Source organism: Taudactylus pleione, unplaced genomic scaffold, assembly GCF_031769625.1.
Source record: "Taudactylus pleione unplaced genomic scaffold, aTauple2 ptg000290l, whole genome shotgun sequence".
Lineage (NCBI taxonomy): Eukaryota > Metazoa > Chordata > Amphibia > Anura > Myobatrachidae > Taudactylus > Taudactylus pleione.
Window position 1 is genome coordinate 856,767 of NW_028284692.1, and position 19,069 is coordinate 875,835.

The 19,069-nt window shown below is 44.6% G+C and overlaps 1 protein-coding gene across 1 annotated transcript in view; it reads left to right on the top strand.

The window, feature by feature from the left end:
- The first annotated feature begins 364 nt into the window (after positions 1-364).
- Positions 365-19,069, top strand: part of QRICH2 (glutamine rich 2) — a 119,704-nt gene continuing 100,999 nt past the window's right edge. Inside the window, exon 1 of the mRNA XM_088482743.1 lies at positions 365-778. Within this exon, the coding sequence (XP_088338869.1) occupies positions 365-778 (414 nt within the window). The remainder of the gene's footprint in view (positions 779-19,069) is intronic.

Genomic DNA, 19,069 nt, shown 5'->3' on the forward strand with positions numbered 1-19,069 from the left:
TTTAATGTGTAAATAATTTTAAATTAATAAACATTATCTATTCCTCCTTCAGGTAACAAAGGACAATTTCATGTTAATTTAAATGTGTCTTGAAAATTGCTCCACACCACTGCTTAGCAACCGAGACACTACAGCTGTCAGAGACCTGTGGCTGGGTTTCAGCCAGTGGGGCGTGTCTTCTAAAGCTGCTTGTAGCAAGGAGGACACAGCATGGTCTTACTTACTTTCCACGGCAAGCAGCTGGCACAGCATGAGCAGCACAGCCTCTGCTTTCCTATAGCTTTTATCTATATTTATATATACATTGATTTTTTTATGTATTACAACACCTGATGTAGATTTGTGATTTCATTTGAACAGGAGAATGGCAATGTTTATCAGTCTTTTTGACTTGGCAAATATGTCCATTGGGACGCCTGAAGTTGGTGCTGTTAATTTTAATGCTCTGCATACTCTTCTTCATGCCATCCTCCAGCACTTGAACATCAAAGATGTAAAAGCTGAAATCCATGAAGAAAGCAGTTTGCACAAACCACCAGTTGGGTTAGTTAAAGTGGAAGAGGGGCAGAATGGCCGGGTAGCAAATGTCTACCACCAGCTAGAGCACAAGGTCCTGGAGATGGAAAGGCAGCTAGAGGCATTTAATAAACTGCCTACAGCAACAGATTTTCTGGGAAGAACAAAAGCAGAGTGTGGCGGCACCACCCCGGTAGAAGATATGTGGCAAATGATGCAACTGAAGAAGAAACTTGAGGCCAATGAGGACGGTGTGTCTAAGGTAAAGAAAAACAGTGGTATACTTCCAATATTATTGCCTAGCACTCTTGCAGTTCAGTTTAGCATTTTGCTTGTTGAAGGGTGGCAGTTTGCTGGGTGATGCCAGGTGAGGGCTAATTTAGGTGTCAGGATATAATAATGTGGAACCAAAAAAAAACATCTGCCTCCAAACCCTCTCCCCAAGCTGCATACTTATGTATTCATGCAATTATCTGACAACAAATATATAGAGCAGACACCTGTTAAATTGGATGTACATGTAAGTAACATATTTGAGCGTTTGATATTCTTGGATGTTGGGTCTGATTTCTATACTATTTCTCAGCTTTCCCTGGATTGTAATGTATGTATGACCTTTGCAGTCCTCATAAGAATCATCTATTTTATATGTCCTGTCTGAAATGTTTTGAATGTAATTTTTGTCTGATGGATGAGATGATGCAGGGTTATCCTCTTTACAGTTATACCATACATTGCTCCATGTCTACATCCCTGGTGGGGGGGGGGGGGTCATACTTTTGGACTTATACTCATTGGTTATTACAAATACATATTATATGTAGGGCCCATCCAGTAATTATAAATAGACAAATTGTTTCTCTTAGTAATCAACAATATTTTTGATTATTATTTATTTAGATATTTGTTTATACTGTTGTGAAAATGATAAAACTTTTGTCCTTTAGTGGTGTATCATTACATACAATATATATGTAATTTGCACCTCGTATATAATGTCTTGCATACATTCCAGGGAGCGTTTTTAGATTTTATGTTACTGTACTTTTGATATTAAATATACATACAGTATATATGCTTTTTAATAAATAAGATTATTTACATTTGATGATTGTTTTGCTTTTGTGTGCTGCGTCACCTATTTTACTTTTTTCTTATGTTTGCTTGAGAGAATTGGCAACACTCGAGGTTTGCAGCAGCAATATTCACTATTGTCTATTAGGATTACAGTGCTATTGGCGCCAGGATAATCTATTCTTAAAATTATAACCATCTGTGATTATGAGCTCTATTTACTACAATCTGCATTTTGAATGCAGATTGTAGTGTGACATTACCGACTGAATTTGCATTGCGAATTCAGGCAATATCACAGGAATTTACTAAAAATCCCTTGCATGGACAGAGCTTGCGATAAAGCTCTGTCCCTACGAATCCCTTCCGCAGCCTTATCACGGTATTTTCGCAAAAAATACCATGATAAGTGCCCACGCATGCTGCGACCGGCCTTCACTAAGCCCCGCCCCCACTGCTAAGCCCCGCCCCCCACGACCCCCCCCTCCCTTAATTACACTTACCTGCAGTGATCGGTGCTCCGGTGATGTCCTCCGTGGCTCCGGTCAGTTGACATCCCATCCTGCACTGGGACTCAGTCAGGTGACGACCGGGCCCCAGTGCAGGATGGGAGACCAGGTGACCGGAGGAAGGACATCACGGTCCCTGGACTCTGGTAAGTTTTTTTTTTTACTAAGTTTTTTACAGTGTATCAGCGTGTGGTCTGTTTAGATTACACAGCTGATCACTGGGGCCGGCTCCGGGCAGGAGTCCGGTAACCGGGGAAGACCCTCCAGTTGACGATATTATCACAGGACTTCCCCCGGTATTTTTTCACATTTTATTTTTAGTATCTTTGGCCAGATCACATTTCCCATTACAATTATGGGAAATGCGATCTGCTTACTAAAAATAAGTGATAATTAGGGCTTGGAGTAGAATTTTACGAAGTAACTTTAGGTGATACTAAAATAATGTGAAAAGGGTGTGAAAACACCCTTTTTCACTTTATTTTAGTAAAAATAATGTTAATAAATAGAGCCCTATGTGTTATATTCATGTAGGTTTGCGATATGGAATTGTTACTTTTCACTATATATCACATCAGTTCAATGAGATATATAGTTTTATTAAGTAGCAATTCATGTACAGCCTTGGCCAAATGTTTTGAGAATGACACAAGTATTGGTTTTCACAAAGTTTGCTGCTTCAGTGTTTTTAGACCTATTTGTCAGATGTTGCTATGGTATACTGAAGTAAAATTACAAGCATTTCATAAGTGTCAAAGGCTTTATTGACAATTACATTAAGTTTATGCAAAGAGTCAATATTTGCAGTATTGAGTCTTCTTTTTCAAGACCTCTGCAATTCTCCCTGGCATGCTGTCAATCAACTTCTGGGCCACATACTGACTGATGGCCATCCATTCTTGCCTAATCAATACTTGGAGTTTGTCAGATTTTTTTGTTTGTCCACCCGCCTCTTGAGGATTAACCGCAAATTCTCAATGGGATTAAGGTCTGGGGAGTTTCCTGACCATGGATCCAAAATTTCGATGTTTTGTTCCATGAGCCACTTAGTTATCACTTTTGCCTTGTGGCAAGGTGCTCCATCATGCTGGAAAAGGCAATGTTCGTCACCAAACTGTTATTGGATGGTTGGGAGAAGTTGCTCTTGGAGGATGTTTTGGTACCATTCTTTATTCATGGCTGTGTTTTTAGGCAAAATCGAGAGTGACCCCACTCCCTTGGCTGAGAAGCAGCCCCACAAATGAATAGTCTCAGGATGCTTTACTGTTGGCATGACACAGGACTGATGGTAGCGCTCACCTTTCCGTCTCTGGACAAGCTTTTTTTCCAGATGACCCAAACAATCTGAAAGGGGATTCATTAGAGAAAATAACTTTACCCCAGTCAGCATTCCAATCCCTGTATCTTTTGAACAGAATATCAGTCTGTCCCTGATGTTTTCCTGGAGAGAAGTGGCTTCTTTACTGCCCTTCTTGACACCAGGCTATCCTCCAAAAGTCTTCGCCTCACTGTGCGTGAAGATGCACTCACACCTGCCTGCTGCCATTCCTGAGCAAGCTCTGCACTGGTGGTGCCCCGATCCCGCAGCTTAATCTACTTTAGGAGACAGTGGTGGCACTTGCTGGGTGTTCTTGGGCGCCCTGAAGCCTTCTTCACAACTATTGAACCTCTCTCCTTGAAGTTCTTGATGATCCAATAAATGATCGTTTTAGGTGCAATCTTACTAGCAGCAATATCCTTGCCTGTGAAGCCCTTTTTGTGCAAAGCAATGATGACTGCACGTGTTTCCTTGCAGGTAACCATGGTTAACAGAGGAAGAACAATGATTTCAAGCTCCATCCTCCTTTTAACGCTTCCTGTCTGTTATTTTAACTCAATCAGCAGGGCAGAGTGATCTCCAGCCTTGTCCTAGTCAACACTCTTACCTGTGTTAACGAGATAATCACTGATATGACGTCAGCTGGTCCTTTTGTGGCAGGGCTGAAATGTAGTGGAAATTTTGTTTTTGAGATTAAGTTCATTGTCATGGCAAAGAGGGAATTTGCAATTAATTGCAATTCATCTGATCACTCTTCATGACATTCTAGAGTATATGGAAATTGCCATCATAAAAAAACTGAAGCAGCACACTTTGTCAAAACCAATACTTCTCAAAACATTTAACCATGGCTGCAGGCCCAACGACAGGGGGGTACTAAGGGTACACCCATCCCGGGCCGGGTTAGAGTTAGGGGAAGAATGGGGGATGGTTAACATACTTACCGGACCCTTATCGGGATGCTGCTGTCGGTATATTGACAGCAAGCATCCCGAGTGCCGGGATTTCATACCCATTCCGGAAGCTGGTCCAGGAGAGAACCTGTAATAAAGTGCTCTATACAGGAGAGCTGTGAGCAATATATGAAACTGGTCTTGGTGGGAACATGTAATAAAATGCACTATGCACTATTCAGGAGAGCTGTCAGCTATATAGGAAGCTGGTCCAGGAGAGAGCATATAATGCTTTATACAGGATAGCTGTGAGTTATATATAGGGAACTGACACAGGAGGAATGCAGTCATAATATCTATAAGAATATTGTCTACAATGTTCTTGTCATCACAATAATCCCGGTACCATGATGTTGACCCCGGTGAATTGCTAATTAAAGTACTTTAATGATGTCGGTAGTATAACTGTACACAAAAATGTGCACAATGTAATATTGATTGGTGTGCCCTTATATGCCACCATCTATTGCACCATCAAACTTGCACCAGTCCTATGGCAGGCATATTCATTTCTTCTTTTGACCATGGCCTTCTATGCTTGTGGCGTGACACTCCCATAACACGCCCACTGAACGGACCATTTTTGCTGCACTACTTGGCACCTCCCTGTCACTGACTGCTGATCACTTATCCACTTCATTTCTGATACTGTCTGATCCAAACACAACAGCACCTTTGTGTGTTCACTCTGTGTAATGCATGCGCCGTAGGGGTTTTCAGAAATGATTACGCATGCACAGTTGCAAATAGTCGCTACTTGAACATCAGCACTGCATGGGATCTGTATGAAATACAGCCGGACCTATGTCAGTTCAAATCCCGACGTCGGAAGACCGGCAGCAGTGAAGATCCCGACAGCTAAAAAGGTAAGTATTTACTAGCCCTACTCCCCCCCCTAACCCTCCTTTAGGGGTGCCTAACCCTAACCTCCCCCCCTAGTGCCTAACCCTAACCCCCCCTAAGTGCCTAAACCTAACCCCCCCCATCCCCGCAGCCTAAACCTAAATCTCCTGGGGGGGTGCCTAACCCTAACCTCCCTCCAGGGGTGCCTAACCCTAACCTCCCTCCAGGGGTACCTAAACCCCTTCCCCTAGCCTAACCCTAACCCTCCCTGGGGGGAGCCTATCCCTAAGTCACCCCCAGGAGCCCCTAACCTAACCCTCCCCCTCAGCGGCTGTCCACGGCGGTCGCCGCTCGGCTTACCTTCGTTCGGTATGCCGGGCGTCGGACTCCCGACAGAGGTATAATGTCGACATTTCGACCGTCGGCTTCCCTTCCTGACTGCATCCCGTGCAGATTGATTGTTACTCAGAATCAGACCCTATGTAACAAGCAAATAAAAATCCAATGTAGTACTTGGTGACAGGATATCTGGAAGAAAATTGCTAATGTTGTAATAAGTACTGAACTGTATAATTGTATTTGATATAATCCTGGACATTATTCTCTTTTACCTGTTTTGATCTGTACCTTATGTATTCTGTCACCTGCTTATTTATTTTCCCTCTGCTGATCTTGTATAAAAAGTATATGCACATAGTAGAAGCATATACGTGCTATGCAGTGATTGGCACTGTGGAAAGGTAGGTAATGGTACTTCATACATACCTACTCTCCAGGAAGGTGCGGGAGACTCAAGATTGTTCGGGTAGTCCCCTGCATCCTGGAAGAGTGGGTGGATCTCCCACAACCGCCCACTTCCTAGAGAACTGGGCATGATGGGGAGATGTCGGGAATTGTGGGTCTGTATGAATTGTGTGGGGCTATAATGAAGCGATTTGTGCGATTTAAGCCTCAACCCTTCACTATGGACTTGCGATTCATGGCATTTTGCGGCAACGGGGCCTAATAATGTAAAGATCCCAGCCAAAGTGGTCATTTGCATTTCTTATCAGGCTTCTCCTGGAGAAGAGAATTAAAAGTAGATAAGTGTATGGTATTTTCCTGTTATGGTGTTACATTGCAGAGAAGCCTCCCTCTTGCTTCATACGCGCTTCTGGCTGCTTAGAAACCAGTCTCTATGAGAGAGTAGATGTAAGAGAGACCCCCAGCACATTGAAGTATGTAATGAAAAAGAATTTAATTTTCAGGGAACTGGATAATAATTTACAAACCAGAGCCAGAAACAACCACTCTGCATGGTAACAAATATTTATCTCTGTCCCCAGGAGAGAAATATAAGTAATTCATTGGCACTTCCATAATGTTCATTGTGTAATTAATTCTATTACATACTATACCCTATGACTCACCCTGTTGTATAATAAAGTAGCTTGCTTTAGTTGTCTGCTGTAGGTCCTCTCAATGTTTCATGAAACTCTCCTATTAAAGAAGATGAAGCAGCTAAAACTGGAATGGCCAATTATGGAAAAATTTCACTTGTGGTATATCTTATATATATATTTATTTATCAGAAACTGGAAACTGGCATAACCCTAAAAGCATTTCCAGCCTAAGGTGAGCTGTAACAGCAATGATCATTGGAGCTAAGCTTTTGGTAGCATTAAGGTATTTAAATGTATTTATTTATTTTTTTAAGTTCTTGGGTAAGTCCTGTTCATATCCAAGGTGCTACCAAAACTCTTATCCACTTTCTCTCATCATCTCCCATCTTAATTACTTCAACCTCATCCTGCTTGACATTCTCCTCAACCTGCTTAAATATGTACATCTTAAATCTTTTTTTCTTGCTGCTTCACAAACGCCACACCACTCTGCAAAGCCCTATACTCACTCCCCGAGTTCTCCAGGGTTCATTTAAATATCTCATCCTTATGTACAAAGCCCTCAACAACACAACCACTCATACAACTCACAACTCATATGAAGATACTTTCCCTTTCATTATCTTAGATCTTACACTGACCTGCGCCATACATCAGGCAGCCACCTCTCACTTTTACCTATAATATTTCTTATATGCTAATGCCATCACTTACCTTTTATAAATCGTAGGGTTAGGCTCCTGTCGGAGCCCCTGTCCCTGCAAGTGTTTAAAGATACATTCCGCCGGTACTTAGAGCCTTAATCAGAGTTGTACGCTAGTGCCGCCACTCAAGGACGCCGAAAGGGGGGGGGCTTTACTAATTACCCAGGTCTGGGCTTGTTGAATGGACCCAGGAGGGTCCGGGTCCGACACCACCACCCCTCCCTCTTACCTCTCAGCAGCCCAACACACGCTGCTGGGTACTGGGCTACAGAGGAAGCAGGGAGACTGCTGCTGAGCAGCTGTCCCTTCTCCTCTGTCTGTGGGGGTGAGCGATCACACTGATCACGTCCCCCTCCCTGGATTTGCACCGTGCTGAGGGGCTCACTGCGTCCCCCTCCCCAGTGCGGCGCTGCAAATAGTGTTTATTTTTTTCATTTTTTTCTAAAGGGGTGTGACCACCATAGTTGCCTACCCTCCCGATTCAGCCGGGAGCCTCCTGAAAATTGGGTGCCAACCCCAGCCCCCCGGAAAGGCAGGCAAGCCTCCTGGCCCCCGAAGCCCCCCCACAATCTCGGTATTGTGAAGAGAGGGCAGGGCCATGATGACGCGATCACGCTGTCATGCCCCAAGCTCCACCTCCAATGATAAGTCATTGCTGCGTCATGCCCCTCCACCGTGAAAGACCGACAGCTCCCTTCTGGAAGGAGGGAGCTAAAGTCGTTAAGTATGGTGGCCACACCTCCCACAATTAGGCCACGCCCCAATAGCAATGGGGCCGGGCTGGCTCTGTACAGCCCTGCCGACACTGCTACGTCTTTGTACGCAGCTGCGATGAGAAAAAATATGCAAATGTCACAGCCCATGGGAGATGTATTGAGACGTCCACCTGCGGCTTTACAAATCCAAGCATCTTTGTAAAATGTTGCAGCATCTGCGTACAAAGACGCAGCATCGGTCGCAGATCATTCTATTGTTGCCTTCCTGAGTGAGTCTATGGTCCTGCAGTATGGCTGTGGGAACTGAGACATTAGAGCCATATGTCTTGCATACGGGATTATAGGCAAAGGGTGCGACGCCCACAAAACAATCAAGACACACCTGCATTTTTTGCCGCCATTTCCCATTACCTCCCCCAAATGTTCCCTGACTGTCAATCACACTGAGAATAAATAGTCGCTGCGAGTGACTATGGTAAGTCAGGCCCTTAATTCCTTATTGCCGCAATTAGCAGCAATGAGAAATTAGAATTCACATAAAACATAAAAGTATCACCAAATGGAACTTCGGGCGCTAGAGGATAAACTCTTTGAGAGGTTGAAAGTTCTCCACACTGGGGATCTTCCTCTTTTAATTGAAGTGGCGTGTTTCCCTAGAAAAAAACATATAAAACCACATAGGGTAATATAGTCAAACTCTTGTCCGCTTAGGACATATATAAAACAAAATCCTTACCAGAAGATGTGGTCTACACGTGGCTAAACTTCCCAGATTCAGGTTGCCATGTGACCATATTTCTCTATCTCCAGTTGAAATTTCATACATATAAATGGAAAAGAAACTCCATATAGTGTAATACAGTTTTATTCATAAACATAAATGCACATAAAAACAAAAGAAAATATATTGGCCCCTCACCAGATGTAGTAGTCCACTTTGCAGAAAGTAGACAAAAAAGGGCATTAGCAGCAGTCCATCAGGCGTCCCTGGATACCACTTCCAACGTCCTTGGTTTGGAGCCAAATTATCCTTATTTAAATCCTCTTTTTTCCAACGCGTTTCGATATGGTGTTTATCTTTCTCAAGGCATAAATGAGGATACTAACATCATGGGTGTATATACCCCCTTTTATCCGTCCCCTTCTTACCTATTTCCAGACATGGATTCTCTATCCAAAGAGCCTTTTCAACTCCCCGCTATATGTTTTCCTCACATCTATTACGGCAGTTAGATTTCCCGCTATTTTCAAATTTCCGGCTGGAAGCCGGACGTGACGCGTCTCCGTGTCGGGATTATAACTGTCCCTGTGATGGACACTTATCCGTTCCGGCTTGTATGCATTGTCCTGTCTGCATCCTTCAGGATCTCTTTCCCCGGAGATCCTGCCGCATCTACACACTTCCGGAACTGTCACTCGTGTACCGTGTGGATAAAATTCTTTTATGTAGTTAATATATTCATGTAGAATTGTCCTCAATTGAGGTAGTCGCCATTTTGGGATAGTCCAAATATCCAGTGATTCCCATTGATACATAGAAGCATAAAAATAAAGAACATATTATTAAAAACAAAAAAAACAATATTAAAACAATATTCAAACAGAATTGTTTAAAAACTTATAATAGTAATATGGAAACTTAAAAGATATCATAAAAACCACTTAATCTCAAAATCTTTATTGACACCAGTGGGGATCAGAGTTTTAGACTTAAAGATAAAATTAATTTTCACTCTTAGCCAAAATTTCATTGATGTTGTTAGATCTAGGTCCCTGGATAATTTTTTTTAAACCATAAAAATTTAATATAAATTAGAATTATCAGTTAAAAAACCTGATAATTAATAAATGGGCCCCTTAATCTTTAAACACTATTTGAAAATGTATCTCTTTATTAGATCTTACTCTGTTTTCATGTCTGCATTTAGATTGTCTACCTTGTATGTAACTGTTTATGCATGTCCTGTTTCCCCCACTGCATACATGCCTACTCTTGGGACCTGCGGAGACTTCCTAGTGAAGTGGGCAGGAATGTGGAGAATCTTACCTGCAATCTGAGGTCAGGACGCAGTATGCCCCACTGTCTTATTATCATCATGATAATCCCACGCTATTCATTAGAATATTTTTTTCAAAAATGGCTTTTAAATGTCATCCCTGTAATTCAGCACTTTATACATTGGCCAGTAAGAGGATGACATGAGCAGCTGATCAAGCTAGGACATACTGTAACAGTTGTAAGCTCCCATGAGCAAAACCTTCCCAACTTTGTGTTTGCTTCTCATCTACTTTGTGTGTCCTATATTTAATGTACATACTGTTTTCCCTTCTGTCTCTGGAGTATTTCATGCACTACAAATAAACACATGATGATGATAATAATAATAATAAAAACAACAACTATAATAATAATTATTAAGGCCATGAAATTGTAATATCATATCTTCCAACAGAGGACTATTGTGTATACTATGTCACTATTTTGTATTTTGGGACCTATTTACTAAGGTACGTTTGCACTCATTCCTCTGGAAATAACCTTTTTTTGCAGGACTAAGTGGCAGCACTTATATCTTGTATCTGGGTGGATTAAATACCGTAAGACCAGGATTTGCGCTGGCAGGGTCAAAGCGTGCAGTCTAATGGACCCCCCCAGACTTTGTCATGAACCGCCGCAAAGCAGGATGGGCTTCTCAGCTGGGAATCCACTGGTCACGGCCCTCTAGCTGCCCCTTGGAGGTGACAGCGTAGCAATGCAACAGAAGCGAGGTACATAATCAGTAGGCAAGAGTGTAGCCAGGGAATCCGTGGTCAGGGTCTCAAGCAAAGTAGCAGTACGGTGAGACAAGCCGAGATCAGGGGCACAGGCAGGAAGCCGTACAATATACCGAGCCTAGGTCTGGGACAAAGGCGGAGAATCGTACTCAGGACAAGCAGGGTCCGGTACACAAACAGAAATCAAGCAACCAATGGAGCAAGGTAAATGACCTAATACTCTGGCACTGAATAGTGCTCAGAGTCTTACTCTGGGCCTGATTCATTACCGATTGCAACTGCGATTACACACGCAATCGGCCGATTGTTGCGTTCTGCGCATGCGTGAACAAGCCACTGTGTTCGGGACTGTGATCGCAGTGACTACGCAGACCCATCGCAGAGTGATTGACAGGAACTGCCATTTGTGGGTGGTGACATGGGGGTGGTCATCAAAACGCAGCCGTGCCAGTGCGTTTGAACGCCATTGCATGGGCGTGCATAAATTATCTGATGCCAGTAGTCATAGCATGCGACGAGGTTCGCCATTCCTGAGCAAGGCCAGAGCTTGTGCAAGTGTGCGTTAGGTTGCGATGGTACTAGATATTACCGATGGTTTCACAGTCTTGCTAAGGATTACGGATGTGTGTAAGGTACAGTGGGCGTCCTTTTGTTGTGCTGCGACGGCATAGCGATCACAATGGATTAGCATACTATCGCAGTGAGACTGTGTGCGTAATTGCTATTGCAATCGCAGTTGTGATCCGTAATGAATCAGGCCTTTAAATAGGCTGCTGATTCAAATTTGGCATCAATGTGAAATCACGGTGATGCACCTATGCCTTTAAGGCTGAGTAGGAGCAAAGTATGTGTCGCTATAGGAGATACCGCAGCTGGACCAGGCGAGTTGGAGCCCACCTACATATGCCGCCAGGAGAGTGATGGATGCTGGGCAGCCGCTAAGCAGGAATACAGGCTGCCCATCAGATCCAGTAATTTGGTACCAAGTGCTGTATCGTAACAATTTAATTATAGTGACATTTTCATTAATAGGGACAATTTCATATGAGCGTACCGCACCAGATATCAGAAATATCTGTGTTCACCTCACTAAGCATAGAGAGGCATTAGTGTCAGATACCTATAAATCTACATACAGACTTGTGTTTTTTTGTATGCATGTGTACTAATGAAAATCGTATTTTATGTTAAGATGCTGGTGATCTCTGCATTAGCTTCAGAGTGAATGAGTGTCATCACTGTTTTATTAACAGTGGTCTTCAGGTATTGGGCCACATATTTATGGAAATACCACGTTATATTCTATTTTGAGAGGTTGGCAACACATTCATGTGGGTGTGGTATGATATGTCGACAGTCATTATGTCAACATTCATCATGTAGACAGTGGTGAAATTTTGACATGTTAGAATGTCGACATATCATCCCTGGTGGCCTAGCAGTGACTTACCTGCTCGGGGCAGCTGCAGTGACTCCAGCATGGTTTCTGGGTCCCGGCAGTCATATGACCGTCACTTCCAGGTCAGTGCTCCAATCCTCCGGCGTTCGGGTAATTATTTTTTTGTTAACCCTAATCTCTAACCCTCACTCTAGTGCTTAACCTTCACCTCCCAATTTAACCCTAACCCTCCCACCCACAGACAACCCTAATGTCGACATTGAGTTGAGATTATAACTGTCAACATTATGATCTATTTACACAAGACGCCTCCATTAGCATATATTAGCAGTTATGCTAATAGTGTAAAACTCTGAATCAGGCCCATAGAACACAGAGTTGGAAGAAAATCGGGTGTACGGTATGTTGATACCAAATTGAGTGCACAGATAACAGTCTGTCTATTATGCAGAGTTGTATGCATATTGCTTTGTGCCCGCCCATATTGAAAGCTTGTTTGCTTCTAGTAATCATCACCAGTGCACACTTGCACCTCCTATTTTATACTAATTGCAAAAGTTACACCGAGAACAAGTGTAATTCTGATTACACCCAGGTCTGAATTGCCCACAGCTACATCCACACAACCTCATTGCCGACGTAATAAGTGCTTTAAATACCACATCAAGATCTGAGGCTTTGAAAAATATCTTTATAAATAAACCCCATAGTGTTTCATAGTTACCCGCACTTAATGTCTCCAATAAACAGCATATTTTATTTATGCACCTGATTAACCAGAGTAAACAGTATTATATGTACTGGTTTATCTAAATAGATGTGGCTTGACAGCGTCAGTGGTAGTAGTAAATGACAATATACCATTCATACGCAAAAACTAGACATTTACAATGTAAATCAGATGGATACTGCAATCCAAAGCGGCCGCTGATCATCATCATTATCATCAGTTTGCACCAAGGGTTGAGAACCCTTATGTGATCTGCCTCCTGACAGGTACATATATGTCTTTCTTATGGTCAATGTGTGATGCATTTTGCACGAACTGTACTTTGCCCATGCTTACACCACCTTCAAACAGCTGGTCTGCCTCCTTACCCATAAGGATTTGTAAACTCTAAGTAACTTTTGTCAGGAGCCAGTTGACATATCAGTATGTCTTGGCAGTGTGGGAGATATCCGAAGCACCTAAATACTGGATTATAAAAAAAATAATACTAATAATATATAAATAAATAAAATTTTCCCAGGAGATTTTACCAGCGCTAGGGGAGTGTTTCTCTGTGGAGAAATAGGAATTCACAAGCAGGTTTCAATTAGTCTACAATTGACTCCCTATTGGTACACGGGGGTCACACACCAATGTCACAGACATAATCAGCTGGTTAACATGTGTTAATAAGAATGCTGAAGCGCTAGAAAAAATTTAATGTACCGTACAACCGTGACATGCACAAGGAAAACACCTCCAACTTTTATTTCACTAAAAAGTAGGCAAGCATGGTCTATTTCTGACTTTTTACCTTTTTTTTCTTTCTTTTTTTTCTTTTTTTTATAAATGTGGCATGACAAAAACCTACTTGAATAAACATATCACAGTATCCATACCTTATATAGGGGTCTATTTACTAAGCAGTGTTAGGAGACAGAGTGAAAAGTGATAAGGTACAAGCCAATCAGCTGCTAACTGTCATCTCATAGGCTGTGTTTCAAAAATGACAGTTGGGAGCTGATTGGCTGGCACCTTATCACTTTCCCCTCTGTTTCCTAACCAGGGGCTGGCTGGCAACTTTTAGCCTGGGGGGCAAATGCATGCAGGCGGCCCTGGCAGAGGAGTAGCGTGTGTGTCCGAAGAATATGCGTGCTACGGTGCCCCCCCCTCCAGTGTTCCAGGGAGGAGGCGGGTCCATATGGGATTAATGTAAGGTAAAAATAAAGATTAGGGCAGCCCCCTGTCGTAGTGCCCATATGCAGTGCCCCCGTGTGCCACAGGAGAGAACACCCTTATGCAGGCCTCCAGTAGTGCCCCCAGCAGTAGTCCCCCCCCCTTGTAGTGCCCCCAGTAGTAGTAGTCCCCCCCTTTGTAGTGCCCCCAGTAGTAGTAGTCCCCCCATTTGCAGTGGCCCCAGTAGTAGTAGTCCCCCCTTTTGTAGTGCCCCCATTAGTAGTAGTCCCCCCTTGTAGTGCCCCCAGTAGTAGCAGTCCCCCCCCTGTAGTGCCCCCAGTAGTAGTCCCCCCATTGTAGTGTCCCCAGTAGTAGTAGTCCCCCCCTTGTAGTGTCCCCAGTAGTAGTAGTCCCCAGTAGTAGTAGTCCCCCACCCCCCTTGTAGTGCCCCCAGTAGTAGTAGTAGTAGTCCCCTTATAGTGCCCCTCAGTAGTAGTAGTCCCCAGTAGTAGTAGTTCCCTCCCCCTTGTAGTGCCCCCAGCAGTAGTCCCCACTTGTAGTGCCCCCAGTAGTAGTAGTCCCCCCCCTTGTAGTGCCCCCAGTAGTGTAGTCCCCCACCCCCCTTGTAATGCCCCCAGTAGTAGTAGTCCCCCCTTTGTAGTGCCCCCAGTAGTGCCAGACACCCCCCCCCTAGTAGACACACGTAATATAAAAAACAAAATTAAAAAAACCACTTACCCGAATCCCCGCTCCCGCCGTCGCCATCCGCTCCTCCGTCGGTCCTCCCGGGCCGGGCCGCTCTGCATTATGGGAGAGACGTCATATGACATCATGACGTCTCTCCCATTGCCCACTGCGGGAGCCGGAAGATGGAGCGGCTCCCGCAGTGGGCGCAGCAGCAGCTAATGAGAGTATGAGACTCTCATTGACAGACTCTCACAGTGACACAGACTGCACCGGCCCGCGGCCAGCATGACGCTGCAGCCCGGGGGGCACATGGCACCCTGCCCCCCGGCCCAGCCCGCCACTGCTCCTAACACTGCTTAGTAAATAGACCCCATAGTCTTTTTTATTGTTTATTCATCCATAATATAAAATATTATAACCAGTGTTATTTATTTACTCCTTTCACATGTGCTGGAACATGTGATGTACTGTATCACAACTCTGTGACCTCGTCTCCTCCTGCTGCACTCAGGTACAAAACACAGTAACTTCCCCAGTTGAATTATTTAACATGACCCCCACGGGTCTCATTACAGATAATAACAGTCTACCAACATCAACAAACAGCTCATCATTGTTACTGGGATAGCCTAATTACTGAAATCTGAGTTGCAGTGTCTGTGACAAGGTATTAACTCATTATTGCCAATTGGTAGCAGTATTTTCATTGGGTAGAAAAACAGAGCAAGTATTTATTTTGGAACCTACAACCAGCATTTAGGCAACTAGGATGAAAACACTAAGGGCCTGATTCAGAGCCGCTCGTAAGCGGCCGCTCGTTCGTTCCGACCGATGTTTGCCCAACTGCGCATGCGTACGGATCGTAATACGCATGCGCGAACCAGTCTGTGCAGCCGAAAATCGTTTGTTCGCTGAATAGCGAATGCCTGCTAATATGAGTGACAGGAGGAGGCGTATGTGGGTGGTAACAGGGGAAGGTGCTTGAAAACGGGGAGTGGAGATCCGAACGCAGGCGTGCTTAAAGGTCAAAACGGGCGTTTTATGGGTGTGCATAATTAATACAGCAGCGTCATTGACCACGTCACTGGGTTATTTTATAGTCAGAACTGCTCGCAAGTTTGTGGTAGGAAAAACCAACCACAAGAATAGTGAGCAGTTTATACGCTAGTCGATGTACTCGATTAATCTAATAAATAGCGGACATGACGTAGGATGCGAGCGGCCGGGGGGCGTAGTTAACCAAAAAACGACCGCAAGTTTTGTTCGCTCGTTCAGACATAGAAGCGTGAACAGACCGCAAAGAGCGAACGGTTCATTTGAATAGCCACCCCCTTTTCCTGAACGACCGTCCGCAAATTGCGTCCGGCTCTGAATCAGGCCCTAAATCTGGAAGGATTTTTTTAATCTTTTGTTGTTTAAGAACTATACTATGCCTCTGTCTGCTATGTTAAAACACTGCATAATGGGCCCAGAATCACTTATGTTTGCAGTGATAGGACAAGGTAAAGATGCCAAACCACAACCAATATTAGAGTTGAGCTGAATGGGACAGGAGGTGTGTCCATGTGACAGAGTGGGCATAGCCACAAACCTGGGTTCAATTCCAGTACTAAAACGAGCTAGGCTATCTGTCAACCCTCTCCTGTCCCTCTTCTACCACCCTTTCACTGCCACACACAAGTGGCAGGAGTGTGCGCTGCCTGTTCACTGCTGCTCTGCTATGCACAACAGCAGTGCGCGGACATTTGGGCCTGATTCAACAAGGATCACTATTCTGCTAATACGCACGCTATGCAACTGCTAATATCAATGATGAAATGCAAATGTTTGCAATCATATTGCAATCACAGCCTAACATAAGGACGCCAACTTCCCCTTACACACATCCGTATGTATAGCGACTTAATCGGTAACATCGAGTAACATTGGACCCATACGCACAGTTAAGGCAGGTCAGATCTCACTCAGGAATTGCTAACTTCAGTGCAAGCTATGAGACCTCAGGCTGCATCTGGTAGCGCAGTGGCTAATTTATGCACGCCCCTGCAACGGCGTTGAGATGCACTGGCACGCCTGCATTCGGTCGACCACACCCCTGTCACCACCCACAAACGGCACTTCCTGTCAATCACTCTGCTCTGGGTCTGCATAGCCTCTGCAGATGCTAGTTTGCGCACGTGCACTGCGATACATACGCATGCGCAGTGCGAATTAATCTACCTGGCGTTCAGGAGTCCTAGTACTCAAATTGGAACTGAAATGAGATGGTAGAGAGGTATGACCAAACCATGCCAATTCCTCTAGGCCACCAGTTATACACATGGGTGCCTGGATTTCCGCCCCGCAAGACTAGGCAAGTCCCCCGAAATGGATGCCGGAACCCCGCTAATCCCCGTGCCAGTCGCAAAAGTGGGCGGTGCGGGGGTGTGATGATAATGCCAGTAATGTTGGCATTATAAAGCTGGGGGCGGGGCCACTATGATGCAATCACATTGGCACGCCCCCGCTCCGCCTATTTGACCCGCCCCATGCTCCCTGCTGGACGCACCTGCCAGCCCCCTCCCGGATTTCCCTGCCGAAATGTCGGCAAGTATGACACAAGGCCTGATTCAGCTTTGGGAATAGTGTGAGAATTAGCAATTAACTGTGTACCTGGACAAACCATGTTGCAATGCAAGGGGTGTAAATACATAAATTTGTTTGCATGTAGTGTAAATACTGGCTGCTTTTATATGTAGCCCACAAATACTGCACAGCTTTATTATTACACTGAACTTTAGATGTCAGTTTGGACACCTCCCTCCCAAATCTACATCTCTCTGCACATTTTAAATCTGCCCCACCTGCAGTGCAGCATGGTTTCACCAAGATGATCAGTTAAGTGCTAAATCTCACTCTATGGGGGTCATTCAGACCCACTCGCAAGCGGCAGTACGCTCCCAAGTGGGGCGATGTTCCCCACTGCGCATGCGCACGACGGAGGGTGCTCCGTCGTGCGCATGCGCGAGACCCGGACTGCGACAGCCAAGCTGTCGCTCCAGGTCTCGCACCAAAGGGGGCGTGCTGTCGATGGTGACTGACAGCATGCCCCCTTTGGTGGGCGTGCCGGGGGCGTGCCTGCCAGACGGAGGCGCTCCCATGGGAACGCCTACCGTCTGAAGCCGGCCCCACTGACATCACTAGTGATGTCAGTGGGAGTGATTTTGGCTCTGATAGAGCCAAAATCACTCCAGGGCTTGTGGCTGGGAAACCCTACCGCAGGGTTTCCCTCGCAAGTCCAATGGTCGCGATGGTCAAGACCATCGCGACCATCTTTTTGGACGCTCGTATATGCTGTGGGTGGTGACCCACAGCTATACGAGCATCCAGGAGGACGCTCCATTTTAATGGAGGGCCCTGATTCAGAGCGAGCACTCTGGTCAGAACGTCCGGCTCTGAATCAGGCCCTATTTCCAAAGCTGAATCAAGCCCACAGTTCCACTGCTGATACTACAAAGCAGGGAAAAGAACTTTACAATGCCTGACCTGCGGCCAAAGCCTTATTGTGCCCAAAGCAGTTTCTTTTTCTGCATAAACCAAATCGTGACCGTTTAATTTGAATTAGGGGCATATTTATAAAGAATCACAGTAATTTATCAAGGAAACCCAGAGTGCACAGCACATCAATAAGACGCAGTCCCGGTGAAGAGTTTACAGTATGAGACTGTAAACTTGCTAACAGGGTCCTCATACATCTTTGGGCCATATTCAATTTGAGGCAAAATGTCCGAGGTCGGACTTCCGGCGTCGGTATGAGAACCAGTGGCTATTTAGCCATCGCTATTTCATACCGATTCATTACTTGCTACATAATTAGCTAATGAATTTAGCGGGAGATTTATCAAATCTGGAAGAAAGGTTGGCTGGTACTTGATCTCCTTCCACTTTATCTCTACACCATTAAAAATCAACGTGACATTCTGAACATACTGTGATTCACCATGATGAAGGTTCCTGACAAATACTCCTACACTGGCGGTACAATATAGAATGTTTTAGTTGTTTTTTTCTTACAACAGTCAGTAATTTTGTTATCTTACTAGGGTGAGTTTGCATCAGAATATATATTTCATGAAAAAGTTGTAACCATGTGGCTTACTCAGCATTGAAGGCCGTTTGGCCTCTGATGATGAAGTTTTGAACACGCTGTGAGGGATAATTAAGTATCCAACCCACAGCGGGGGAAACGTGACACCGGAGAAATTCATCATTGCTCCGGTGAGGGGACAACTGCTCCAAAAAGCAGTTGTCCCCGTGGAAAGTATCGCA